Source organism: Quercus suber, unplaced genomic scaffold (genome assembly GCF_002906115.3).
Source record: "Quercus suber isolate HL8 unplaced genomic scaffold, Cork oak 2.0 scaffold_443, whole genome shotgun sequence".
NCBI lineage: Eukaryota > Viridiplantae > Streptophyta > Magnoliopsida > Fagales > Fagaceae > Quercus > Quercus suber.
In genome coordinates, this window is record NW_027069894.1 from 197,880 (window position 1) to 223,012 (window position 25,133).

At 34.0% G+C, this 25,133-nt stretch overlaps 2 protein-coding genes across 2 annotated transcripts; both read right to left on the bottom strand.

Annotated features, from left to right (window-relative positions):
* Window positions 1–4,072: 4,072 nt before the first annotated feature.
* LOC111986751 (cysteine-rich receptor-like protein kinase 29) lies at window positions 4,073–7,933 on the bottom strand. The gene is made up of 2 exons (XM_065762131.1): window positions 7,010–7,933; window positions 4,073–4,805 (listed from the first exon to the last, which is right to left on the bottom strand). Exons 1-2 carry the CDS (start codon window positions 7,806–7,808, stop codon window positions 4,636–4,638), a joined length of 969 nt encoding a protein of 322 aa, XP_065618203.1. The 5' UTR covers window positions 7,809–7,933; the 3' UTR covers window positions 4,073–4,635.
* A 1,205-nt stretch (window positions 7,934–9,138) lies between these two features.
* Window positions 9,139–10,774, bottom strand: LOC111986752 (antimicrobial ginkbilobin-2-like protein). Its single transcript, XM_065762122.1, has 2 exons — window positions 10,678–10,774; window positions 9,139–9,920 (listed from the first exon to the last, which is right to left on the bottom strand). The coding sequence occupies exons 1-2, from the start codon at window positions 10,772–10,774 to the stop codon at window positions 9,139–9,141; spliced, it is 879 nt and encodes a 292-aa protein (XP_065618194.1).
* Between the last annotated feature and the right edge of the window lie 14,359 nt (window positions 10,775–25,133).

Consider the following 25,133-nt stretch of genomic DNA (forward strand, 5'->3'; position numbering starts at 1 on the left):
ATTGGTTCATACATTATTTCTTCATCGTAGCATGTCATGTCTTAAGATTGAGTTTCATTTTCTCATTCATCTCACACCCCTCATGCATCATTATCATTGTTCATTATTTCATCTCTTGTCCTCGTTTTTCCTTGACCTTTTGTCTATTCCTGACAAAAAGGGGGAGAGTATACTCTAGAGAGTATATCGGAGAGTTTTTGTCATTTCTATATGACCCTTGTACACATTCTTAGGGGGAGAAATTCTATTTCTTGTGCACACTTGTAAATGGAGATATATTCCATAGGGGAGATGCATATACCAAGGGGAAGAAGACATTGTGTTAATAAGAAAACTGTCTAGATGTTTGGTGTTTGATCAAGTTGCTCACATGTTTCACATCATGTTCTTGATCACAATTTTACTTGTTACATTATACTTGTTTGTTTATTACTTGTTTTACCTAGAGGGTCTAATATGTTTTATGCAAGTATCTCAGGTTACAAGTATATATGTTCCAAGTTCATCACAACTCTCATGATTCATAATAGGGAGACTAATATGATAAGGGAAGTACTTTATAGTTTGTACTTGATACCTTTGTAAGTTTTTAAGGTTTCTGTTTATGCTTTGTAACCATATTTCTTTTGTAAGCTGTCAGGGTTTGTTTTTATGCACTTTGTAGGCTTTATGGTTTGTACCTTGCTTTATGCAGCCTGTGTGCTTTGCTAAATCAGTACTTATAACTAAATGTTATGCATTTTCTTTTAAGTACTGTCACTCTTGTACCCTTGTAGGATTTTTCCTAGATGCATATACTTCTTGTACTGTACATTGGTTAAGTGTTGGCCATTCAAGTGATTTGCCTTGTGTTTGTCAATTTGAATGTCCGGATGTTCATTCCAAGTGTGAATGAGCATTGTGATCACTTGTCTATAGTGATTGCTTGTTTTGGTCTTGTCATGGTTTATTGCTTTATTCCATTGTGCTTGATCGCATTGTGCTTGCTCCATATGCATTACAAGTTTTCTACATACAATAAACTTATTGTGTTGTTGTGTTTCAAGAGTTCTTGTTCTTATGGTTCAAAAGTTTCACAGATTCTAGAGTTAGGTGTGAGTGAGTTTTTCAACTGTTCCTAACTCATGCGTTAAGTCTAGATTTTGTTTTAGGGTTTTGTCACGGAATAGCCAAAATGGGAGATTGTAAGGTTAAAATTTATCAACTATCTTGTTGGCTTTATTCCGTGACAATTTGCTTGTAATTTAACACATAGTAACCCTATATTTAGGTGGGATTCATGTAAGGGTAGTGTGTGAAGAGAGTGTGAAAAATTGCTCAACTTTGTGCTAAGAAGCAGGGACTCGCGGCTAGGACTCGCGACTGACTCACGGCTTGCAAGCCGCCAACTGCTGTGCACGTGAGAAGCATACGGGGAGGTGAAGGGTCACTCCAGCTGTCGTACTATAGGACAAAAGTCCCAAGTTGGCCAAGCCGTTATCTCGTGACTTGAACTCACGACTTGGACCAGTCATGAGGCCAAGCCACCAACCAGCCATGTTTGGGAGAAACTAACTCTTCGTATTCCAAACACACACCACTATATATAGACATTTATACCCACGAAATGTAGAGAGCTTCCAGGGAGAATTTTGTGAGAGAAACTCTAGAGTAAAATAAGATTGCTTCATCCCCAATCTTTACTAAGAGACTCTACAAATTCTTCTACTCTCTTCCTCTTCATTGATACATCCTTGAGAGGTTCTTGATCAAATTATTTTCTCATCACACCCACGTCTATGAGAATATTCATTTGGTACTAAGGGAAGCAGTTTGGAAGGAACCAATGGTTATTAGTTGATGCTATGGGTTATAGCGGAATCCGGTAAGTTAGAAAAGAAAAAGGTTCGGCACAACCACGTTGGAGCAAGAAGCTTGGAGGACTTAGGTATCTGGGTAGATTAAGCTTGGAGGGTCTATTGCTGTTCATGTATCCCAACTACATTTTCTAGTGGATTATTGACCGCTTGGAGGGCGGCGGAGAGGTTTTACGCCGAGAGTTTCGGTTTCGTCTTCGATAACACATCGAGTGCTGTCCTTGTGCTTGCATCTCTCTTCCTTTATCTTTGCCATTTATTTTCTGTTGTGGATGTGATTATAATTGGTTTAGATTGTTTATCAATTCTGTGTTTGGCTTATGTTCATGATTTCGCACATTAATTGTTTAATAATAAGCTTGAATTGATATTTTGTAATTTTGGGTCTAAACGTTCAAGGGTGTTTTGCACACATTTTGAACATTCACAAATGAACCAACGTGGACTGAATGGACCCAACAAAATGAAATGGACCAAATCAAACCGAATAGACTGATTTAGATGGAAATAGACCAAATTGACTAAAATTAACTAATTGGTACACTAACGTGGTTCTATAAAAGCGTATCAACACTATAATTTTTTGCATCTTTTAAAATTTATGACAAAGAATTGAAGAATTTGACCATAATTTAATAAAATAAACGAATTAGGCAGAACTTATTGTGTGTGAATTTTCAAATTAGTTGCAGCATTTGAAGAGTGCGCACTTGATAGATTTCCAAGTTCACTAGCAAAAAATTCTTTACTTTTTTAATCTTAAATGATTGAGTTAATTTGCTACTTCGTACTAGTGTACAATTATTATTGTTTTTAGAATATGAATAATGCTAGAGATACAAAGTATTTTACAAAAAATTTTACAAACTATTGATGTGATGAGTGATTATTAGTAAATGAAAAAGTAATATTAAAGATAGGCATAAATGAAAACTAATAAGAAATTGGCTACATCAACATTTTGTAAAAATATTATAAAATAATTCGTGCATGTAGTATATATTACTCTTAGAATATTTGGAGTATGTAAATCTTGAACACAACTGAATATACTCGCCATAATGTGTTGCTGCATAACATCACGTAGTAGCAGCTCAGACCACCAAAACAAAGGCTGGTAGTATAGGCCTCAAAATTATTCAACGTGGTTACTTCAATAAATAATCTTTTCTCAAAACTGATATAAAGAACTCTACTTACTTCGATCAAACCTTAGCGAGGATGTAATGCACTAATTGAAGCATCATTTGTTGAGGCTAGCGGAATAGATTGATCTGACTGCGAGTCTGGTTCAACGTTGCTGTGTATAAAAAATGCAGGTCGTGAAGGTACTGATAACGTGATAGAGTTGCTATTAAGCATTAGAACGACTGAAGCCATGGTTAGTCTATCAGCAGCATTTTCTTGAACACATAATAATCCAATGTGAATGCACCGGATTATTTCAGTTGTTGAACCAACCCCTAATGTGGGGTCTATAATGTTTGAAGCTGTCATATTCCTCCAATTTGTCCATGCCTGCAAAATGATTTAAATGCCACACACAAAAATTCAGCATATAACTTCTTTTATTTTGTCAATATCACTGTACAAGTAGAGCCCAATCTAAGGTAATAGCATAGAAGAAGAAAAGTGATAATCTTGAAGTGCTCATTATTATTGTCACTCTGTATTTTTGCAATAATGGGAAGATTTAATATAGAATGCTAGGTTCGGTACCGTCATGTCAAGGATGGGATTGATTTGACTGTATGAACCTCTAGCAGCACGTGGTACAACTTGCAAGATGGTTATCCGGTGAACGCCCATGGTATTCGAATATTGCCAAATTTCATTAAATGTTTTAATAAGACGGGCAAGTTGATAAATTTTTAATGAATATTCTTTTGTTTTTTTTGCTTTTCTTTTATATTTTTATTATAAATATAAGCAAGTGGAATTATATTAAGGTAGTGCCGTAGGAATATGATTGGCTAAATTAATTGATTTTGAAGATTTTTCATTAACTTTATAAGCATTTGACTATTGTTTTCTCAATCTTCTATTCAAATTAGTGATCCGTCAAAGAATTTCAAAGAGGCTACCTCGTCAGGGTCAGTTCATTGTGGACCTAAAATTTGTACAAAATTAATTACGAACATTTTTGGTATACTTGCCGAAAGCAACCAAAAAAATATATGTGGGGAAGTCTTTGTTGTACCACATCGACAAANATTAGTGAAGTAATCGTGGAGAACTACTAATGCACAGATTATGTTTTCCAGAGGAACACTAGCTCTTTCAATAGCTTATCTTTCTAGAAAATTTGATTTAATCTTAAAACGATGGTAGCTTAATTCTGTTTTGTAGGTACCCCTATTTGTTTTTCTATTATAATAAGCCACACATGTATCATGAACACACCACCTCATATTTTATCTCTCTCACAAAAGCAAAAGGTGTCATCTGTATTATTAAATCACCTCAGGATACGAAGATCAAGCCTATCTCTAAATCACGATCATCAAGCTACAAAATAGGAGGAGATATAGATAGCAATCAGAATTGATATTGAATGTTAGTTTGAATGTTATTATTATCTGGTGATCCAATAACCTGAACTAGAACTCGTTGAAAAATACCCCACATTTCTTCATGTTCCGTTTTACCTAAAATTTATAGGAAAAATTTATGTCCTGAAAGTCAATTGTCACTAGTATTGCCTATAAATAAAGCATCATATATGCATATATAAAAACACACACTTATTGTCTAAATTTATTCTTATATGTTAAAGAAATTATATATTTAAAAATAGGAACAACAAACCAATTTTCAACTTACTTTTAGCTTTCTTTCTTTGCTTCCTCACCCTTAAAGAGATGCAGATGCAGATGCAGGTGATTATTACAACGAGAATGATCACCACAGCTATGGTGATGATAGTTTTAGATGAGTTACTCCCCTTTCCTGTAAAATTCAGATATCTGTACTCAATAAAACATTCCAAACTTGAATTTGAAATTAACATTATTAGCGGGAAAAAGAAGTTAAAAATTGAAAACAAAAGTTGAAAGCATGAATAATTAATTAGAAATCAACAATCAATAACATTAATTTTAACACCATGTTGAGTTATCAACTTATGATGAAACACAGTTAAAGGTCTTGTAGCTCGAACAATATTACTTTCACATGATCTATTACTGACACTTAAGTTATTAGACACCAATTAGTTTAAGTGTGAAATAAAGTATATACTTAATTAAAAATATGAGAAACATTGGTGACCTAGAAATATAATAAATATTGCGAGGTGTGGAAAGAAAGATATCCCACTTGGACAAGTTGCCATGCTGCACAACTCATCATCATTCCCCACATAACAACCCACTAAGACAAGTGGGGTGGGCTTTTTATTTTTTTATTATACTATTCTTCTGGTCATGGAAGTTGATCATTTTGGCTGCATATGAACAAGCAGTCCTATCACAATTAACCACAAGATTTTTATACACTGCAGTGTAAGAGACTCATAAACAAAACCTATCCACCAAATTTATACTACTTATAGACATATAGTCACACCAGTGATCTGTCGTTATTTTTGATATATATATATATATATATTTGGTTTGAAATTTCAGTCCAGAATAATGATTATGAATCTCAGTTTGAGATAACGAACTGGTTAAAAATTGGCAACCCATAGAACCCATAAGCAGAAGCATGTATTCACAACGAAAAATGCTTAAGCTACCGTAGAAATTAACGCCATTAATTATACTTTGGTGGCTATTAAACTCAAAAGCAAACACAAGCTCGTAGATAGCAAAAAGCTTAAAGGCTTCCTTTGGCGTTTGAGAAAGTGGGAGATGAAAAATATTGTGAGGATAAAAAAGTAAGAGGATAAATAAAATAATTTTAGAGACACAACTAATCATATTTCTAATTTCACAACTCACTTATGATTTGTGCTATTGAATGTCTGGTTGGGAGATTAAAAAAAGTCAGATGGTGAAAAATAAATATAAATTTGCCTTGTTTGGTGGAGAAGAAAATGAGAGCAATAAAAAATTAAATTATACAATAGATAAAGAAGAAGATTGGAATAGGACTAAAAAAATAAAAATAAAAAGGTTATGTAAAAGGACTATCAAGTCATTTTGGCTTAACTATTCAATTTTAGTCAAATTTTCTCCCCCAATTTCGTGGGCGCTAGTGAAAAACACTTTGGCTCAATCAATTTCCCTTTTGTTTTGAGTATTTTTCTTCATTCATCAAATAATGGAAAGCATTACTTTTTCACCAACTTTTCCACCCAAAATTTTTATCTTCTTTATTTTCACCGCAATCAAACGGAGCCTAAAGTGGAGAAAATCATGAATCAAAAACTGTAGTTATATGATAAATTACAATCTATCGTTCTCACACTCCCTGTACTTGTCCATGCAAGTGGTCCTATATTCTAATAAATTTACACTGACGCTTGTATAGTAGCTAATTTCCTTTGCTATAAACTAAAGCATGTGTTTCCGTGCAGGCAGAACAACTTTCAAACTTTGATTAAATTACTTGAACATACAAAATTATATATACCCCACTTTTTATGAGTAAAAAAATACAGGATTTTTCTTATCTCCCCACTAATAAACAAAAGCATTTTTTTTTTTTTTTTAAATTCTAGCTACTTAATCTATAAGTATTTTTTTTTAGGGAAACTTTCTAAGAGTTTCTCTTATCTATATTGTTTAAATTATCTTCAACTGTAACATCTATAAAATTTAATTTAAAATCAATAGTACAAAATGAGAGGTGGCACAAAAGATGAACAAATAACACTTTTAATGAGCAAATTTATCGAGTACCAATTATTACAAATAATATTGGATTAGCTTATTCCATGAATTAAGTGTTTATTTAGTGAAACAAAATTGCATAAGTGAAAAAAAAATAAAAATAAAAAATAAAAACACACAACTATACAATTCTGATATATTTTTTAAGTCATTTAACATATAGATACTTTTTTTTTTTTTAATTTAAGAAATAAATGTTTACATAATTAACGTTTCACACACTTCTAATAAATTTTTTTTTTTTAAAGTATGTGGTCCTAGATATTATACTTATATAGAAGAACAATTCAGAAGATGTCCTTTTGGGAAACGTACCTTTTGAAGGCGGAGGAGAAGGAGGAGATGCTGACGGTGGAGATTGAACAAGAGTGCTGTCATAGAATTGGTCGGTCTCTATTCTTAAGTTACAGCTTGGTGCAAGAATTCTGAGTCCTCTGTATCCACTACAGCAAACTTGAATATAGTTTTGAGCAAAATCTAAGCAATTACTACAATCCATTTCTGACAAATCAGGACTACACTGCATAAGCCCATAGATCATATAGTTTTCACTCTTATAGTACGCAGTTCCAACTGCAACCCTGCCGAAAATACCTCCAGGTGAAGCTCTAACTCTCAGGTCATAAAATAATGGTTCTAACACCGCGTTGAACTCGGTCAAGTTCGAGACATTAGCACCTATAAGAGCTCGAGTATGTTTAGTTTCCATAACACCAAATATCGAGTTGTTTGAGTATCGAGCTGTACAATTCATGTACCACATGACACCCTCTTTCTGTGTTGGACACAACTGTAAGAGCTCGTGAGCTGACATGTTGACGCAACTACGGCAATCAGTTAGTGAAAGATCAGGTCTACAAAGCCCAGTGGCGTAAACTTTGTTGGTGCCCTCTCCTTCAGTGAAATTGTAGAACCCATAATCGATTTGGGTGTTGGAAGAAAGAGTGGAGATGAGGGTATTAAGGTTTGCTCTAAAGGTACTGTTACTAGTAACGTTACCAGTAGTTGAACACTCATGAAGCACGTAGGGATCTCTCTGCGCATTAATGGTGGGATTAACAAGGATGATGAGAATAGCATAGAAGAAGAAAAGTGATAATCTTGAAGTGCTCATTATTATTGTCACTCTGTATTTTTGCAATAATGGGAAGATTTAATATAGAATGCTAGGTTCGGTACCGTCATGTCAAGGATGGGATTGATTTGACTGTATGAACCTCTAGCAGCACGTGGTACAACTTGCAAGATGGTTATCCGGTGAACGCCCATGGTATTCGAATATTGCCAAATTTCATTAAATGTTTTAATAAGACGGGCAAGTTGATAAATTTTTAATGAATATTCTTTTGTTTTTTTTGCTTTTCTTTTATATTTTTATTATAAATATAAGCAAGTGGAATTATATTAAGGTAGTGCCGTAGGAATATGATTGGCTAAATTAATTGATTTTGAAGATTTTTCATTAACTTTATAAGCATTTGACTATTGTTTTCTCAATCTTCTATTCAAATTAGTGATCCGTCAAAGAATTTCAAAGAGGCTACCTCGTCAGGGTCAGTTCATTGTGGACCTAAAATTTGTACAAAATTAATTACGAACATTTTTGGTATACTTGCCGAAAGCAACCAAAAAAATATATGTGGGGAAGTCTTTGTTGTACCACATCGACAAAACAAGAGCATCTAATGGCTGCAGTTGCCATTTTAAGGTCTACTTAACTAATCGATTGTATTAAACTTTTCTTTCTTGTATACTAAACTAATACACCTCTCTCTATTTTGTTTTTACCCTCCTATTAGGCCATTACAATCAAGGATCAAGGGCTTGTTTTTCTTTCGCATGTGTGGTCTATAAGTACTAGTTCAAAAACTGTGATCAGAATATAATATTTTATTTACTTACTAATATGGCGTTTAGCCTAACCTCTGATCAACCACGACACATTAATAATTCTTGGTGTAGATTTGAGATTCCGTTTCACAGGAATTTTTCTCACTTTAAACTAAATTTACTATAGGAGAAATATATTATTTTAATGTGCTATGAAAATAATTTGTTTTCAACAGTAATTAGAAAAGGTAAAAGTTAACAAATACTGTATGAGCATTGGTTTAGTAAATAATTTTAGAAATATTTTATGGGAAAATATTAATAAAAAAAAACTTATTTTTAGCTTTTTATATTTTTAATAAAAGTGGAATAAATTTTTTTCTAAAATATTCAATTTACAAATGTCTTAAATTCACCGGTTAACTATACCCGAAAAATGAAAAATTCATTAATACAATTTTGCACTATTGTTTGTTTCTACAAATAAAAATTATTAAATTAATGATTTGTTTAGATTAAAAGGAATAGAGCAGAGTAAAATTAGTTCTAAAATAACAGTTCAACATAAAACCCACGTATCAATAAATAATTAAACAAAGAAGATAAGTCACATTCTAAGTTCTAAGACACGTCAGTGCCATACCTGGTGTAGTTATAGGCAAATCTGGTGGTGGGGATTCTGATGGGACTAGTGGCGGTGGTGGAGGCGATAATGGTGGTGGCTCAGCTGAAGAATCATAAAATGGGTATAGCTCATACCTTAAATCGCAGCTGGGTGTTACAAATTTCGCTCCTTGCCTTCCATCACAACATTGTGGTATAATACTCTGCACCCGCTGCAGGCAACTGTTGCAATCCAGCTCGCTCAAATCAGGGGTGCACTCCGCAAGTGAATATATGGTTTTGAAATTTGGGGCAGGCGCACTCTGCAGAGCAAACTTGTGAGTAGAATTCCCTGATGTAGCACGGTTTCTTAGGCTATCTAACAAGGGTCTTAGCACGCTATTGAAAGCTTCTACGTCTGAGAAGTTTGCTCCGTTGATACGGTATGTTACAGTGCTAGCTTCCATAATATTAAATATGGATCTGTATGAGTATCGAAGTGAACATGTTTCACCCCAAATGATAGCCTCCTTCTGGTATGGACAAGCCTTTAATAGTTCATATCTTGACCCATTGATACAACTTCGGCATTCGCTGGGTGAATTGTCTCCTCTACAAAGTGCAATCAAGTATACTTTGTCAGGAGATTCACCAGCAGATAAATTGTAAAACCCATAATCGATTTTGGAGTTGTTAAACATGGTGGTCAGGAGGCTATCGAGGTTTTCTCTGTAGGTACTGTTACTAGTGTAGTTACCAGTGTTATAACACCTGATTAGGGGTCTCTGGGAAGCTGTGGGAATAAGAAGATGAATGAGAGCAAAACAGAAGAATAACACTAGTTTTGAACAGCCGATTTTCATTGTTCCTTTGCAGTTGAAGGTTGGAAGCATTTTAGCCAGCAATAATATATCATTCTTGCTCTATAATCTCATGCATGTATCTACTTTCTTCGAAACTTCTATAACTTTATGACCAAATCAAAGTTTGAACCGAATAAAATAATACACTGTTGACGAAAACGTCAGTGAATAGCGGTACGACAAAATGAAAAAAAAAAAAAAAAAAAAAAAAAAAAGGCAATTTCCGTAGAAGACGAAGACGTAGAAGTTACTGTATTTGGAAACACGGATTTTGTTTTGAAAAGACTGTAGACGTCTTATCCAAGTTGACAACACGGCCATGGGTTAACTTCTGATTGGTGACCGACGGTTTCATTGGCAAGTTGTATCACAAAATTATACTAAATTTGGTGATCCTGGCAATTTTTTTTTTTTTTTTTTGACGGTTTCATACAGATCTTAGCATTATACTAAATTTGGTGATCCTAGCATTGTTTAGAAACACGGATTTTTTTGCCATGGGTTAACTTCTGAAGAATATCCAAGTGCATATATATGACGGTTTCATAAGTAAAATTTTTTTTTGTTTTGGTTTCCCACTGGGTGTCACGGCTAGTTTACGTGCAACTCGATTAATCCCCATTCGCAGTAAGAGCCAGTGGTGCACAGAGAGACAATGAATAAAAGCACAGAATAAATAAAACTGACTGTCCACTGAATAGAAAATGGACGAGATCCCACGTCTAAAACGGGAATCCAATGTTATATATCCAGAACCCCTCACAACAGACCACGACGTTGACATGCTTGTTGAAATTATAAGCATAGTTTTAAAAAATGGACCGGACCGGCCAGTTCAACCGGTTTAATTGGGAACCGGACACTAATCCGGTCCAGTTGTTATTAATAACCAAAAATAAAAGAAAAACCGGCTTTAACTGGAAACCGCCGGTTTGATTGGTAAAACCAAAAACCATTCCGGTTTAACCGTTTTTGAAACGGTCGGGCAAAATCTTTGTGCACAACACAAAACAAAACATAAAAGCTATGTTGCATGGACATGGACACGAGGAAATGACAATTTTTTAAAAATAAGGATACGACACGGCGGAGACACGGCGGTTAAATAATTAATTAAATTTTATATTTAGGCATATTTTTTAATATTTTTAGACATAAAATACAGTTATGTTTAGAATTTAAATTATGTAAGAACTACAAATAAGTAAACTAACACCCAAAGAAGTACAATAATACACATAAAATGTTTAGTGTACAAATAGAACCGAGGCATTAAGCATTTAAATGTTAAGCATTTGGGGCTTTTGTTCAATTGGATGGAAATTGATGAAATTGGCCTGTTGAATTGATGTAATTGATCATTATATTATGTATTCTAGCTTGTGTGATGATCAATTAGTCAAATTTTTTTAAAATCTTAACAAGTGGTTTTCAATTTTGGGGTTTTTTTAGAACCTCTGTGCTCAAGCCAATTTTGTGCAATCAAACTTCAATTGAACTTAGTTTAACTACATTAGAACATGCATCATGTCATTAAAATTTTTCATGCATCATATAGATTTTTGTTCTATATTTTTTTTATGCTAACTTGCAGTTTGCCCTTGGTTTGTGCTTTGTTTTTGTTCTTTTGGTTCTATTTTTGTGTCTTTGCCCTTTCCTTGGCATTATACCGAGGAAAACTAGAGTGCATAGGTTTGTTCCCCCACCTTCTCCTCCCCCATCTTCTTTTGACCGTGAGAAGTTTCCTAGTGAGAAAAATCAAGAGATTTTTGAGACTTTGAACCTTAAGAGAAAGATTTGGTCTGAGCGTACTGTAGTTTTCGATGAGCTTGATCCTGCCATTAGGGAAAATTTTGAGCATCGGGGCTGGTTATTTTTGTTAGATATTTCTGATCCTCCTCCTCCAGCTACCTTGATTAGAGAGTTCTTTTCGAACATCTCTGTCTGCATCTATGATTCCAACACTTTGGTAAAGAGTTGGATACGAGATGTAGAGTACACCATTACTATTACTGTAGTGGCTGATGCTCTAGGGGTACCTTTGGTCCAGCACCCTGTCTATCCTTATGATGAGTCTCCTCCTTTGAGTGATGTCATGTCATGGTCTACTGTCCAGTGGGGTTCTGATCCTAGGATAATCACTGTTGAGCTATCTAAGTTGCATTATCTCTTCTTTAAGATAACGTGTCATTCTATTTGGCCCATTTCTCATCTTCATGTCATTCCTCTCGAGCAGTGTGTCTTTTTATACGCTCTTGTGACTGATGCTCCTATTAGTTTTCCTCACTTGTTTATTCGTTCTTTGAATGAAGTTTATAGAAGTTCATCTTCCTCTCATGCTCTTGTCCATCCCATTTTTATTCGTAGGATTTTATTATATCTTGATCTAGATGATTTCCCTTCTTCTAAGCCCGTACATGTTATTGCTCCCATAGGTGCGTCTTTTCTTAGACAGAGGGCTGCTCATCTTCGAGCTTGCTCTAAACACCCTAGGTCTGAGCCTTCTGGTACCGCACCTCCTCCTTCTTCTTCTACAGGTCCTGCTGGTGAGGATGTTACTGATCCTGTTGGTGATGCTGCTGCTGCTGATGTTCTTCCACCTTTTTCGGATGACTTTGATATTCGTCGTACCTTAGAGACTGTCATGACCATTTAGGAGGCTCATGGTCAGATTTTGGTAGACATGCTTGATGTGATACATGCTTTGCGAGCCGACTTAGCACATCTTCATTCACCCTCACCACCTTCTTTTGATGATGGTATGTGATTGTCCTTTGGCATTTTGTCACAAAAATGGGGAGTAGAGTTTTGACACTTGTAGAGGAGTTTTTGTAGTTAAGGAGAGTATTTTTTTTTTTTTTTTTTTTTTTGACGGTTTCATACAGATCTTAGCATTATACTAAATTTGGTGATCCTAGCATTGTTTAGAAACACGGATTTTTTTGCCATGGGTTAACTTCTGAAGAATATCCAAGTGCATATATATGACGGTTTCATAAGTAAAATTTTTTTTTGTTTTGGTTTCCCACTGGGTGTCACGGCTAGTTTACGTGCAACTCGATTAATCCCCATTCGCAGTAAGAGCCAGTGGTGCACAGAGAGACAATGAATAAAAGCACAGAATAAATAAAACTGACTGTCCACTGAATAGAAAATGGACGAGATCCCACGTCTAAAACGGGAGGTGGCATATAATGCACAAAAGTCTCTCAAATCCAATGTTATATATCCAGAACCCCTCACAACAGACCACGACGTTGACATGCTTGTTGAAATTATAAGCATAGTTTTAAAAAACGGACCAGGCCGGCCAATTCAACCGGTTTAACTGGAACCGGACACTAATCTGGTCTGATTGTTATTAATAACCAAAAATAAAAGAAAAACCGGCTTTAACCGAAAACCACCGGTTTGATCAGTAAAACCGAAAACCATTCCGGTTTAACCGTTTTTGAAACGGTCGGGCAAAATCTTTGTGCACAACACAAAACAAAACATAAAAGCTATGTTGCATGGACATGGACACGAGGAAACGACAATTTTTGAAAAATAAGAACACGACACGGTGGAGACACGGCGATTAAATAATTAATTAAATTTTATATTTAGGCATATTTTTTAATATTTTTAGACATAAAATACGGTTATGTTTAGAATTTAAATTATGTAAGAACTACAAATAAGTAAACTAACACCCAAAGTAGTACAATAATACACATAAAATGTTTAGTGTACAAATAAAACCGAGGCATTAAGCATTTAAATGTTAAGCATTCGGGGCTTTTGTTCAATTGGATAGAAATTGATGAAATTGGCCTGTTGAATTGATGTAATTGATCATTATATTATGTATTCTAGCTTGTGTGATGATCAATTAGTCAAATTTTTTTAAAATCTTAACAAGTGGTTTTCAATTTTGGGGTTTTTTTAGAACCTCTGTGCGCAAGCCAATTTTGTGCAATCAAACTTCAATTGAACTTAGTTTAACTACATTAGAACATGCATCATGTCATTAAAATTGGTCATGCATCATATGGATTTTTGTTCTATATTTTTTTTATGCTAACTTGCAGTCTGCCCTTGGTTGTGCTTTGTTTTTGTTCTTTTGGTTCTATTTTTGTGTCTTTGTCCTTTCCTTAGCATTATACCGAGAAAAACTAGAGTGCATAGGTCTGTTCCCCCACCTTCTCCTCCCCCATCTTCTTTTGATCGTGAGAAGTTTTCTAGTGAGAAAAATCAAGAGATTTTTGAGACTTTGAACCTTAGGAGAAAGATTTGGTCTAAGGGTGCTATAGTTTTCGATGAGCTTGATCCTGCCATTAGGGAAAATTTTGAGCATCGGGGCTGGTTATCTTTGTTAGATATTTCTGATCCTCCTCCTCCAGCAACCTTGATTAGAGAGTTCTTTTCGAACATCTCTGTCCGCATCTATGATTCCAACACTTTGGTAAAGAGTTGGATACGAGATGTAGAGTACACCATTACTCCTGCTGTAGTAGCTGATGCTCTAGGGGTACCTTTGGTCCAGCACCCTGTCTATCCTTATGATGAGTCTCCTCCTTTGAGTGATGTCATGTCATGGTCTACTGTCCAGTGGGGTTCTGATCCTAGGATAACCACTGTTGAGCTATCTAAGTTGCATTATCTCTTCTTTAAGATAACGTGTCATTCTATTTGGCCCATTTCTCATCTTCATGACATTCCTCTTGAGCAATGTGTCTTTTTATACGCTCTTGTGACTGATGCTCCTAGTAGTTTTCCTCACTTGTTTATTTGTTCTTTGAATGAAGTTTATAGAAGTTCATCTTCCTCTCATACTCTTGTCCATCCCATTTTTATTCGTAGGATTTTATTATATCTTGGTCTAGATGATTTCCCTTCTTCTAAGCCCGTACATGTTATTGCTCCCATAAGTGCGTCTTTTCTTAGACAGAGGGCTGCTCATCTTCGAGTTTGCTCTAAACACCCTAGGTCTGAGCCTTCTGGTACCGCACCTCCTCTTTCTTCTTCTACAGGGGCTGGTGAGGATGTTACTGAGCCTGTTGGTGATGCTGCTGCTGTTGCTGATGTTCTTCCACCTCTTTCGGATGACTTTGATATTCGTCGTACCTTAGAGATTGTCATGACCATTTAGGAGGCTTATGGTCAGATTTTGGTGGACTTGCTTGATATGATACATGCTTTGCGAGCCGACTTACCACATCTTCGTTCACCCTCACTACCTCCTTTTGATGATGGTATGTAATTGTCCTTTGGCATTCCATCACAAAAAGGGGGAGTAGAGTTTTGGCACTTGTAGAGGAGTTTTTGAAGTTAGGGGGAGTATTTTTTTTTTTTTTTTTTTTTTTGCAGAGCTAGTGGAGATATTAGATTGTATCTAGGTGCTTCACTTTGTATATCATTTTTGGGGCTATTCATAAATATAAATCAATAAGAAGTGAAACAAGAAACAAATATATCAAAATAAATTCTAACTCTCCCCCTAAGTTAGATATATCAAAAAGTTTTTAAATTCTCCCCCTAAATAAAACAAATAGGTTCAACTATGTCTCCCCCTTTTTGTCACGTATTGACAAAGACTACGTAATCATAAGGTAGACAGAAAACATGTGCAACAGAGTAAGAGAAAATAGAGTCAACTCCCCTATGAAGAGCAATAACTCCCCTAAGAACCACAAAGGTTAAAAAATATTTCTCCCCCTATAAAAATAGGAAAAACAAGTTTTGGGAAAAACAGTTTTGGGAAAAAATAAAGGGGCTGAGGAGGGGGGAAACACACAAACCAAAGTAAAAAACTAAGGTGATGATACACATGAAGAAAAATATTCTCTCTTAAATAAAATGCAAACATGGCACTATGTGACCCATAAATAGTTACATGAGTAGAAAAAATATTTGCACATTGATTATCCATCTTATCTTTTAAAAAAAAAATTTGCAGTTCACACATAAGAATGTACAAAACTCTAAAATTAATCAATCAATTTTTAAATCAAGTTGAATACCCAATTGAGCAAAGTGTATGCATGTTATGTGTGAAAAAAATGAGAGATATGACTGCAAAACTGCAAGATGGATACAAAAACAATGCAATGCATGTGAATCCTAAACACAAATGATGCATGAAAAAAAAAATTGGTCAAAAATATAGAAACTGAAAATTTTTTCAATTTCGATCGATCGAACATCAATCGAGTCAGGCAGACTCAAACCAAAAATTTTAATCGCAATTCGATTGATCGAAAAACAGGTTCGATCGATTGAAAGTCTAGAAAAATCAGATTTTTTAAAATAGAGCATTTTAATGCAGAAACTCCTCAAAGCACATTGTTTTATAAAAAAAATGCATGAGTATGAGATGAAAAGTTTTTCAAAAATACTTGAATTCAACCCAGATTTTTCAAAATCAAGATTTTCAATCAATCTGTTCTCAAAGCGCAAACATTAAACACATTTTGCATTAAAATCAAGGAACTTTTAATCTTGGATAGCCACAACAAAATCACACACAATATAGTGTACCAAGTTTAGCAAAGAGTAACTTGTGTAGTATGTGCAACTAGTAAAAGCTTGAGATACATGTGAGGTAATATGTGAATAACAATCAATCACAAAGTCTACAAAATTTATCACATAGAATTTAAAAGAGACTATCATCTAAAGAGTTTCATCATATAACTCTCACATCTCCTAGAACAAAAGTTTGCAATCATGTAAGTTTCTTGAATTTTGCCTCATAATATACATACCAATTTTAATTATGTGATTTGGCATCAAATCTAATAGTACACACAAATTTTAAGCATTAAGTATTTAAACCGAGGCTACACCTTATGTTCTTTTTGTGTATGTGCTACACTTTCTCGAGCACAAAATCTTATGATATGCACTAAGGTGTTCATGATTGGCTAGTGAACAGTGGTGAGATGGTTATTTATGCCTTTCTCAAAAGGATCAAGTCCGACAGTCAAATAACATGTGACTTCAAGATTAAGACAAAGTGATAAACACCATAAACATCTTTTCCACACAATATGCACTACAAAGTTTCAACTAGTCAAGTGCAATAAATAAGCTCATCAAAACTAAGCAAGGTACATAAACTTGTTATGTAAAGATAATATGGTCAATCCTTGATTATAAATCCAAGATGTGAAATACAAAACACAAAAATCTTTTTGGTTTTAAAAACTATATGACCAAAAACAAAAAAGCACATATTGTGCTAAATGAACAATACAAAAGCAATGCATGATAGTGCAAAACTAAGCTATAGAGGGTACACAAACAAGAAATATTAATTTCTTAATTAACCCTTGAGTACATATACAAACTAGTACATATTCACAAAATTAAAAAAAGCTTAGCACTTATATAACACACACTATTCAAGTTTCTCCAAAATGTCAAGCATGTTCTAAATCAAAATAGAGATATCATAACTCATGTAATCCTCAAAAAGAAAAAACTAAACACAAAATAAAATATTTTTGTCTTTTTTAAATTTTCAATGTTTTTGGATTTTTTTTTAAAAATAAAAACAACCTAAAAAAACAAAACAACCAAAAATAGAAACAAAACATGTCCACAAATAATTGAAAGCATTAAATCAGGAACAAGTCAGCAACACTCACCTTAGAGAATCTTTTCTCACCCATTTAGCACGAGTCTGCGGCTTTGTAGGTGAAAATCCATGAGAGGCATAGTGTATTTGAGGAATTACAATAATCTTTTAAGAGAGACTAAAATCCTGCAAATTCCTTTCACAAGCCAACAAGCTCAAATTTTTCAAAAGCATATGAAATAATTTATTTGGACTTATGGTAGGAAAAAGATCATCATATATACTAGATCGACATACAGAATGTTTAAATTTCAATTTATGACAATTAGGACGAATGTGACTATGAACACCACAAAAGTGACAAACATGAACAAATTTAGGAATATCAGTATTCTTAACAGTAAGTCTAGTCTCAGATTTTAGTTTTTACCTCAACAAAGAACAGTTTAGTCTAATATGACCAACAACATCACAAAGGTGACAGGTAGGCACAAAAACAGATTTCTTTTGCACACTAGCAGCAGGTTTAGACATAGGTTTAGAAACTTCAGCGTTAACATCAGAATTTTTACCTTTGTCTAACCTAGCAAAATAAGCCTTCTATTTATTATTCATCTTGAAATGAGGGATATAAACTTTCTCAGTCTTAGGCTTAAGAAAAACAGAAACACTTATGTTATCAACAGCAGGCTTAGTACTAGTCAAATTTTCAATTTTAGTTTTAGATTCAACTAACTTTTGTTCCAAGCTTTTCATCTTCTCATCTTGAGAGGAAATTTGATTTCTCAAAAATTCATTCTTTTTATTAGACTCATCTAATCTCACAATCAAATCCTCTTTTTCAAGATTAGCCAATTTTAACTCTTTTTTAAATTTCTTAGCAATTTTCAAAAATTTAGATAATTCCTTACGAAAAGTTTCAAAAGTATAAAAAAAAAAATCAACAGAAACAACAATGTCTTTTTTATTCAAAACATCACAGGCATCAATAAAATTAGCAGAAGCATGAGCAGAAACATGATTAAAAAGACACTTCAAATTATTCATGATAATAGGAGTCAAGGATCAGCTCTTAGATCAAAAGATCTAAAACAGAAGAGCTACCTGCTCTGATACCACTTGTTAGAAATTTAGACCCCTTAAACCAACCAGATTAACTTAGTTAATTAGCCAAGTGATTAACTTAGTCAAATTATGCAATTCTAGGTTATCACAAACATACAATCATATCAAAAATATAAAGCAGCGGAAAAATAAATAACACAATGATATGATCATTCAGGAAACCACATGGTAAAAACCTGTGGAAGATTTGACCTAGCTATTCTCAAGGTAAACCTGAATCCACTATGCGAAAGAATTGAAGTTCATACAAAAGGACTTACAAGCTTCCCGCTTGACTTCCTAATGCTACCCATCAGTAGAACTTACTAACACGACCACGTGCAAGTTCCGAATCCACGGACTCCTTCTTTCTTGGATTCTCTAATCAAGTACAAGCACCCCCGCTTGTGTATCTTTAAGTTCTTGAATTTGCAACTAAATGATCACCAAGTTTTTGCCATAATCTTGAATCTTGGAAACCCTAAGTATATGTGAAGGCAAACACCTCTAGATCTCACAAGAAATTCACACACACAACATAAAGAGCAACCTTAGAGAGTTTTGGGTACAAAACCCTAGATCTACAAAAAGAGGCACAAGATGGCACTCCTAATCTCTCTAAAAAATCACCTAAAAACGTTTTAGGGTTTTCCTTATATAGAGGAGTGTTTTACTTGAACCCCAAGACATTTAAGTAGAGTTTGGGCTGAACTGGAATTCTACAGAAAAATAAATCTACCCGTGGTTCGATCAATCGAGTTTAATTTTTTATCGATCGAGCCTTGCAGATTTAGTCCAATAAATTCTGCAATTACTCGATTCCTATTTTACAAATAAACATACTTTGAGCAAGCCTAAACTTAGACTCTATGTTTTGATCATGGTTTGCCAATAAAATACAAATTGGAGTTCTAATACATTAGTTCCTAATTTCTTAGAACCTAACACTTACCACTTAAGATTTATTATGAAAGTATTATGAAAATATTATGATAAAAATTGATACTAATTTTAATTTTAATGTACTATTAAAATTTTCTTTTCTCTTTCTAAAAAAATTATTTTCTTCTCACCAATATTAGCTAATACTAACCTACTACTTAAAATTTATTATGAAAAAATTGAGATAACATTTCCTACTTTTTTTTTTCTTTTTTTTTTCCCCTATTTTTTTATCCTCCACACATAGCATTTCTTTTTTTTCTTTTTTCTTTTTTCCTTTTTTTCCTCCTCTCTTTTTCTCCTCCACACACGTACCTTTAAACTTTTCTTTTTTATCCTTCTTTCCTCCTTTGTTTTCCCTGTCATTTCTCCAAACTCCATAATGTTCCAAGCTCTCCTTCCTTTTTTTTTTTTTTTTTCCTTGCCGTCGTTTACAACGTCCACGAATTCACTATTTGACGGTCATTTCTTTGCGGCAGTGGTTGTGGAGGTGACGGTGGCTGTGGTGGAGGAGTCGCGAGTGGCTATTGGGATTTGGAGGGTCCCTCCGACGGAGACGGCGATGGCAGGGACTGTTTCGATGCCAGTCGCTTTGATGATTGCACTCTCGGCGTGCTCTAAAAGCCACCGGAGCTCATCTGTCCTCTTGGAGAGACTCTTCAACTTCTTCTCCTAACCTCCATAATCCATCCACCACAAGATGGGTACAAACTCCATTTGAAAGATTTTGCTATATTCTGATTTTTTTTTTTGTTTTGCATTTTGAGGAATCCTAATTTGAAAGGAATTGATTTTTTTTTTTTTTTTTTCATTAGCTGATTTGGGAATTTGTTATAGATTTTTTTGTGTTTGGATTTGGAAATTTGTTATTAAGAGGGCAGAGGGCAGAGTAGAGAGATGAAGGGAATGAAGAATGGTGTGAAAGGGTAATTTGGTAATTGTTCTGTGAGTTTAACGGATAAATTTCAAACACGCACGAGTGTTTTCCAAAATGGAGCTCTGAGCTCCTTTTCCATATTGCGCATTTTCTTCACAAACCCAAAACGCAACTTTTTCCAAAAAGTTGCGTTTTTGGTTGAACCAAACGCACATTTAGGCCTGGCTTTTTTCAAAAAGCCCTTTTTGGGCTCAAAATGTGGAAACAAACGGGCACTAAATTCAAGTATGAATGTCTATATTCTTACTTTAACTAGTGGTTAAATAATTAAATTTAAGGTAGAGTACATGTTTAGTCCTTGTCTTTTATGATGTATTTCAATTTTGTCGTTAATTTTTTAAACGTATAAATTTGGTGCCTGAACTTTTGATATTGTATCAAAATGATCCCCACTATTAAACGATGAATGAAAAATATTGACATGCCTTATGACCAAAATAAAATATAATTTCTTTACTGCATAGATTGCCACTTGAACTGTGAGTTTCAGTTAGCTCAACTAATAAAGTCTCTAATGGTTGTATAAGAGATTTAGAGTTCAATCTTTGCCTACATTAAAAATTGATTGATGTCTTAGTCTGATGATAAAAGAACTATCATTAAGAACAAACGCCATATGTTAAAACTCTCAAATTAAAAAAAAAAAATAAAATAAAAAAGAAGAAAGATTGTCCCTTGAACTGCCCTGTGGCCTAAATTAACAAAAAGTAGAAAGACAAAAACCAAAATGCACGTGTAAACGCATCCTTTAATCTATATTTTTCTGTTTGCACTTTCTCATCTTTCCTGGAAATTTTCCTTAGAAACAAACACATCCCAAAAAAAAAAAAAAAATTAACCAAAGATGTAAGCTTCATCCACCAAGAAAAAACGACATTTTCTTGGCATCCCAACAGCAACCAGGAATCAAATACTACCCATGCTCATTTCTCGAACTCCTCTCCGGTATTGACTCTTCACTACTTCCCTGAAATTCCTAACCCAGACTCTCTACTCCCCAGAAATGGTACTCATAGAACCACACTCCTTCACGGACTTGACCCACAGACCACCTATAAGATGAACTTAGAATGATCCCAATACCACCCACATATCCCTCTCTCTCTACCTGGACTTCCCATCCTCCACCATTCCTGGGTTTTTGACATGATTTTTCTTGTTAACTTGATTTGGTAGCCCACATATATTTGAAAAAGGAATGATTGATAGATACCTTGAAGAGATTTTCATTTCCTGCCATTTTGGAATATGGCTGAAAACTTGAATCATGCGCAAACATCAACATATGCGTGCTTGTAAATCTCATTGTTGAATAATTTTTTTTCTATATTTTTTTTAATTGTTGAATTTCTTTTTCTGAACAAATGTTTGAGATGGTTTTGTGCCATATTCGTTTCTCTTTCCCTTTAATTTTTTAATTTGGTGGTTTTACTTGACGGGAGAGCCATTGACAAGCGGAGAGAGAGAGGTTAAGGCGGCAGCCTTTGATTGGGTCTTCTTTGGGTGATGAGGCTGAATAATTGGTTTTGAAATATTTGTGTCTGTTTGTTTCAGAGGAAAGTGTAACGAAAGATGAGAGAAAGTACAAAAAGGGAAAATAGACAGAAGGCTACGTTTTCTTATTAAAAAAGAAAAAAGAAAGATTGAAGGTGTTTGCGCGGGCCCTTGGTTCTTTTTATTTTATTTTTTTGATTTAGCCCATTTGTAGTCCAAATGACAATGTATGTGGTCTTTAGTTGGATTATTGTCTGCATTCTGAGCACCCATGTGACGCGGAGAGTTAAAATAATGATTAAATAATTAAAAATTCTTCCTCCTAATTTCAATAATGGAATGAATTCATATGTATATAAATCATTTCTCGATCCGTGTATACTCATAAGCCTTGCCATTGAGTCTAGTGCCGTACAATAATTTTCTCAAAACATTTCTTTCCTGTATAATGTTAAAAATATTATAAATTTTAATACATTGAACTTATAAAACTAATGTGTCACAAATTATTAAAATATATTTTAAACATTTATTTAATACGAGATTAAAATTCATGAATTACATGCATTACCAGTTACCACATCACTATATAGTAAGTTATAATACCATTAACATTTACCTCCTTTTATCCACCTTTCCTCCTTTCATCCACCTTTTCTTATTTAGGAAATCACCTTTGAAGTTCATCCAAAAAAGAAATCATCTTTGACGGTTGAGGTTCGTTATGGATGCTACTTTAATATGATAACGACTGCCAATTGATCCCTTTATGACTAAGCAAAACCTTATTTAATTCAAAGTCGATGAAGAAATGAGTGAATGTGGAAAAACTTGAAATTGAATTGTAGTTCACAATAATGACGACTCCCTTTGTTCTTTTCAAATACAATAGTTCTAAATCGATGTCTATTTTTTTTTTTTCCTTTCTCTCTTTTTGGTCTAAATTCGATGCCACATGTTTTATTTACTTAAAAAATGTATAGACTAAGGCGTAACTATATAATACGCCTATATGGGTTAGGTTTCTTTTTAGCTTAAAAATTAAGGGGAGGATGAGAACTAAAGGCGAGTAAATTACGTGTGGGGAATTCAAGATGGCAAGAGCTGTTGAACTCTAACTTGAAGATGAAGAAAGTCTTTGTATATGGGGCTTGTTTTATTAAATAAGAAAAATATTAACGAGTGCACTTAGGGTACTGGTTAATAATCTATTTTAGGAAAGTTTTTATTGGGAAACGAAAAAAAAAAAGTAATTAATATTTTGATAGATTTTTTCATTTCCCATAAAAACTTTCCTAAAACGGATTATTAACTCGTTGGCATCTAGTTTAGTGTTTATTTAATCCGATAAATGTTGTAAAATATTTCGATAGTACAAAAATTATTGTGGCTAATAAACAAATTAATTTAATAATAAACCAAATATAACTTGGTCGAGACTTTCGTTTGGCACAAAGTCATAAATGAGAAGCCTTTCATTTCCTTCCAAGTAGAAACCTTGAAGCTAAACTATATTCCAGTGGTGAAGCTTAGCCATTAACAAGATCTCATTCTTAACATCTATCTCTTGTCCATCAGAGAGCCTACCCTATAGATGCATCAAAATATTCAATATGAAACCCTTAATAATAAAAAAGTTCTGAATCTAACCTGTTATGACAGACAATTGAGATACTTGACTATATGATATTGCCAAATTACCTTGTAGACAGGAACCAAATCCTCCTTCCCCAACCTTATTTACATTAGAAAAGTTGTATGTAGTTACTCTAATTGTTGGAAAATTGAACCCCATTGATTCAATATTGCAAATTTCATCCGCAGTTTTGGGTTATAGATTGATTCTGGTTAATTAAATCAATTACCTAAGTTGATTAATTAGGTCAAATTATATGCAAATAATGGAGGTACACACAAATCACCAGATAAATTAAGTGCAGTAAAATTTAAATTGACACGGTGATTTGTTGAAAAATGAGAAAAACCTCTTGAAGGTGAAAAATCTCATCAAGTGAATTTTAGGTCAACATTCCCAAGAATCCACTAATCATGAACAAGTGGTTACAAGTATGAAGAATCTTACCACTACCTTGAACTATCTCAAAATACCAACCTACAGTTTAATCTTTACTCCAATCCCTAATTGGACTTGATCTTGTAGATACTTGTTCTTGTATGCATGGATCCTAGTACGTGTTTGACTTCCTAGTAACTTATTGATTGTTATCGGATGGAAAGTTTTTCACTTCAAAACACATTGAAGATCTAAAAGTACTTGGTTACAAAACCCTAAGGCGTACAAGAATGCAGTAGCTTCTCACAAAGTGTATAAGTTCTCTAAACTGAGTCTCTGTGTATTTTATGTCTTTAAAATAATACTTTTATATGTTCTAGAGGTTTAGTGAACGAAACCTTAGCAATCCAAGTCATCATTGGCTGAAATTTTGATGTGATAGTTCTGGATCTGCAGAACTCAATAGATCGAGAGGTATTGAGCTTAGTGTCGAGAATTACTCATTAAGCCTCGATAGATGCTAGTGTTGAGACTAGTGTTAAGTTTCATTAAATTTGTTTTTCTTCACTTGTTTCTTGGTTCAATCTTTGTTAGGAATGCTATTAGCATATGGATAATAATTAGTTAGTTAGTTACAATTCTAAACATGTTAATCACATTTAGCACATGTTGGAATTATCAATGCACATGGGGAATAATAGAACCAATAGGATAAAGCATGTTAATCACATTTAGCGCAGGTTAGAATTATTAATGCACATGGGAAATAATAGAACTAATAGGATGAGGCCATGTGGGCCAATGAGATTAGAGCTAGTCTCCTATAAATACATGATTGTAGTCCAATATGAGATATGAATGAAGAATAAACCAATTTGTTAGTGCATTAGTGCATCTCTCTCTCTCTTAATCTCTCTCTTTCTCTATGGAGGGTGACTACTTCGAATTAAGTCAATTTCCCTATAATTCCTATCCATTCCCCTATAATTCTCATCAATTCCCTTATAATTCATACCCATCCCCATTAGGAACCAACGGGTTCCTAACAATCTTCATACACTACAACAAAAGTGAGCTATAGTGACAAA

Excerpts from the sequence above, each read along its gene's own strand:
- LOC111986751 (XM_065762131.1), bottom strand. The coding sequence starts at position 7,808 with ATGAGCACTTCAAGATTATCACTTTTCTTCTTCTATGCTATTCTCATC. Across the intron at positions 4,806-7,009 it reads TTCTCCTCCGCCTTCAAAAG|GAAAGGGGAGTAACTCATCT; the intron begins GTACGTTTCCCA and ends TGAATTTTACAG.
- LOC111986752 (XM_065762122.1), bottom strand. The coding sequence starts at position 10,774 with ATGTCAACGTCGTGGTCTGTTGTGAGGGGTTCTGGATATATAACATTG. Across the intron at positions 9,921-10,677 it reads CATTTTCTATTCAGTGGACA|CTTCCCAGAGACCCCTAATC; the intron begins GTCAGTTTTATT and ends TTATTCCCACAG.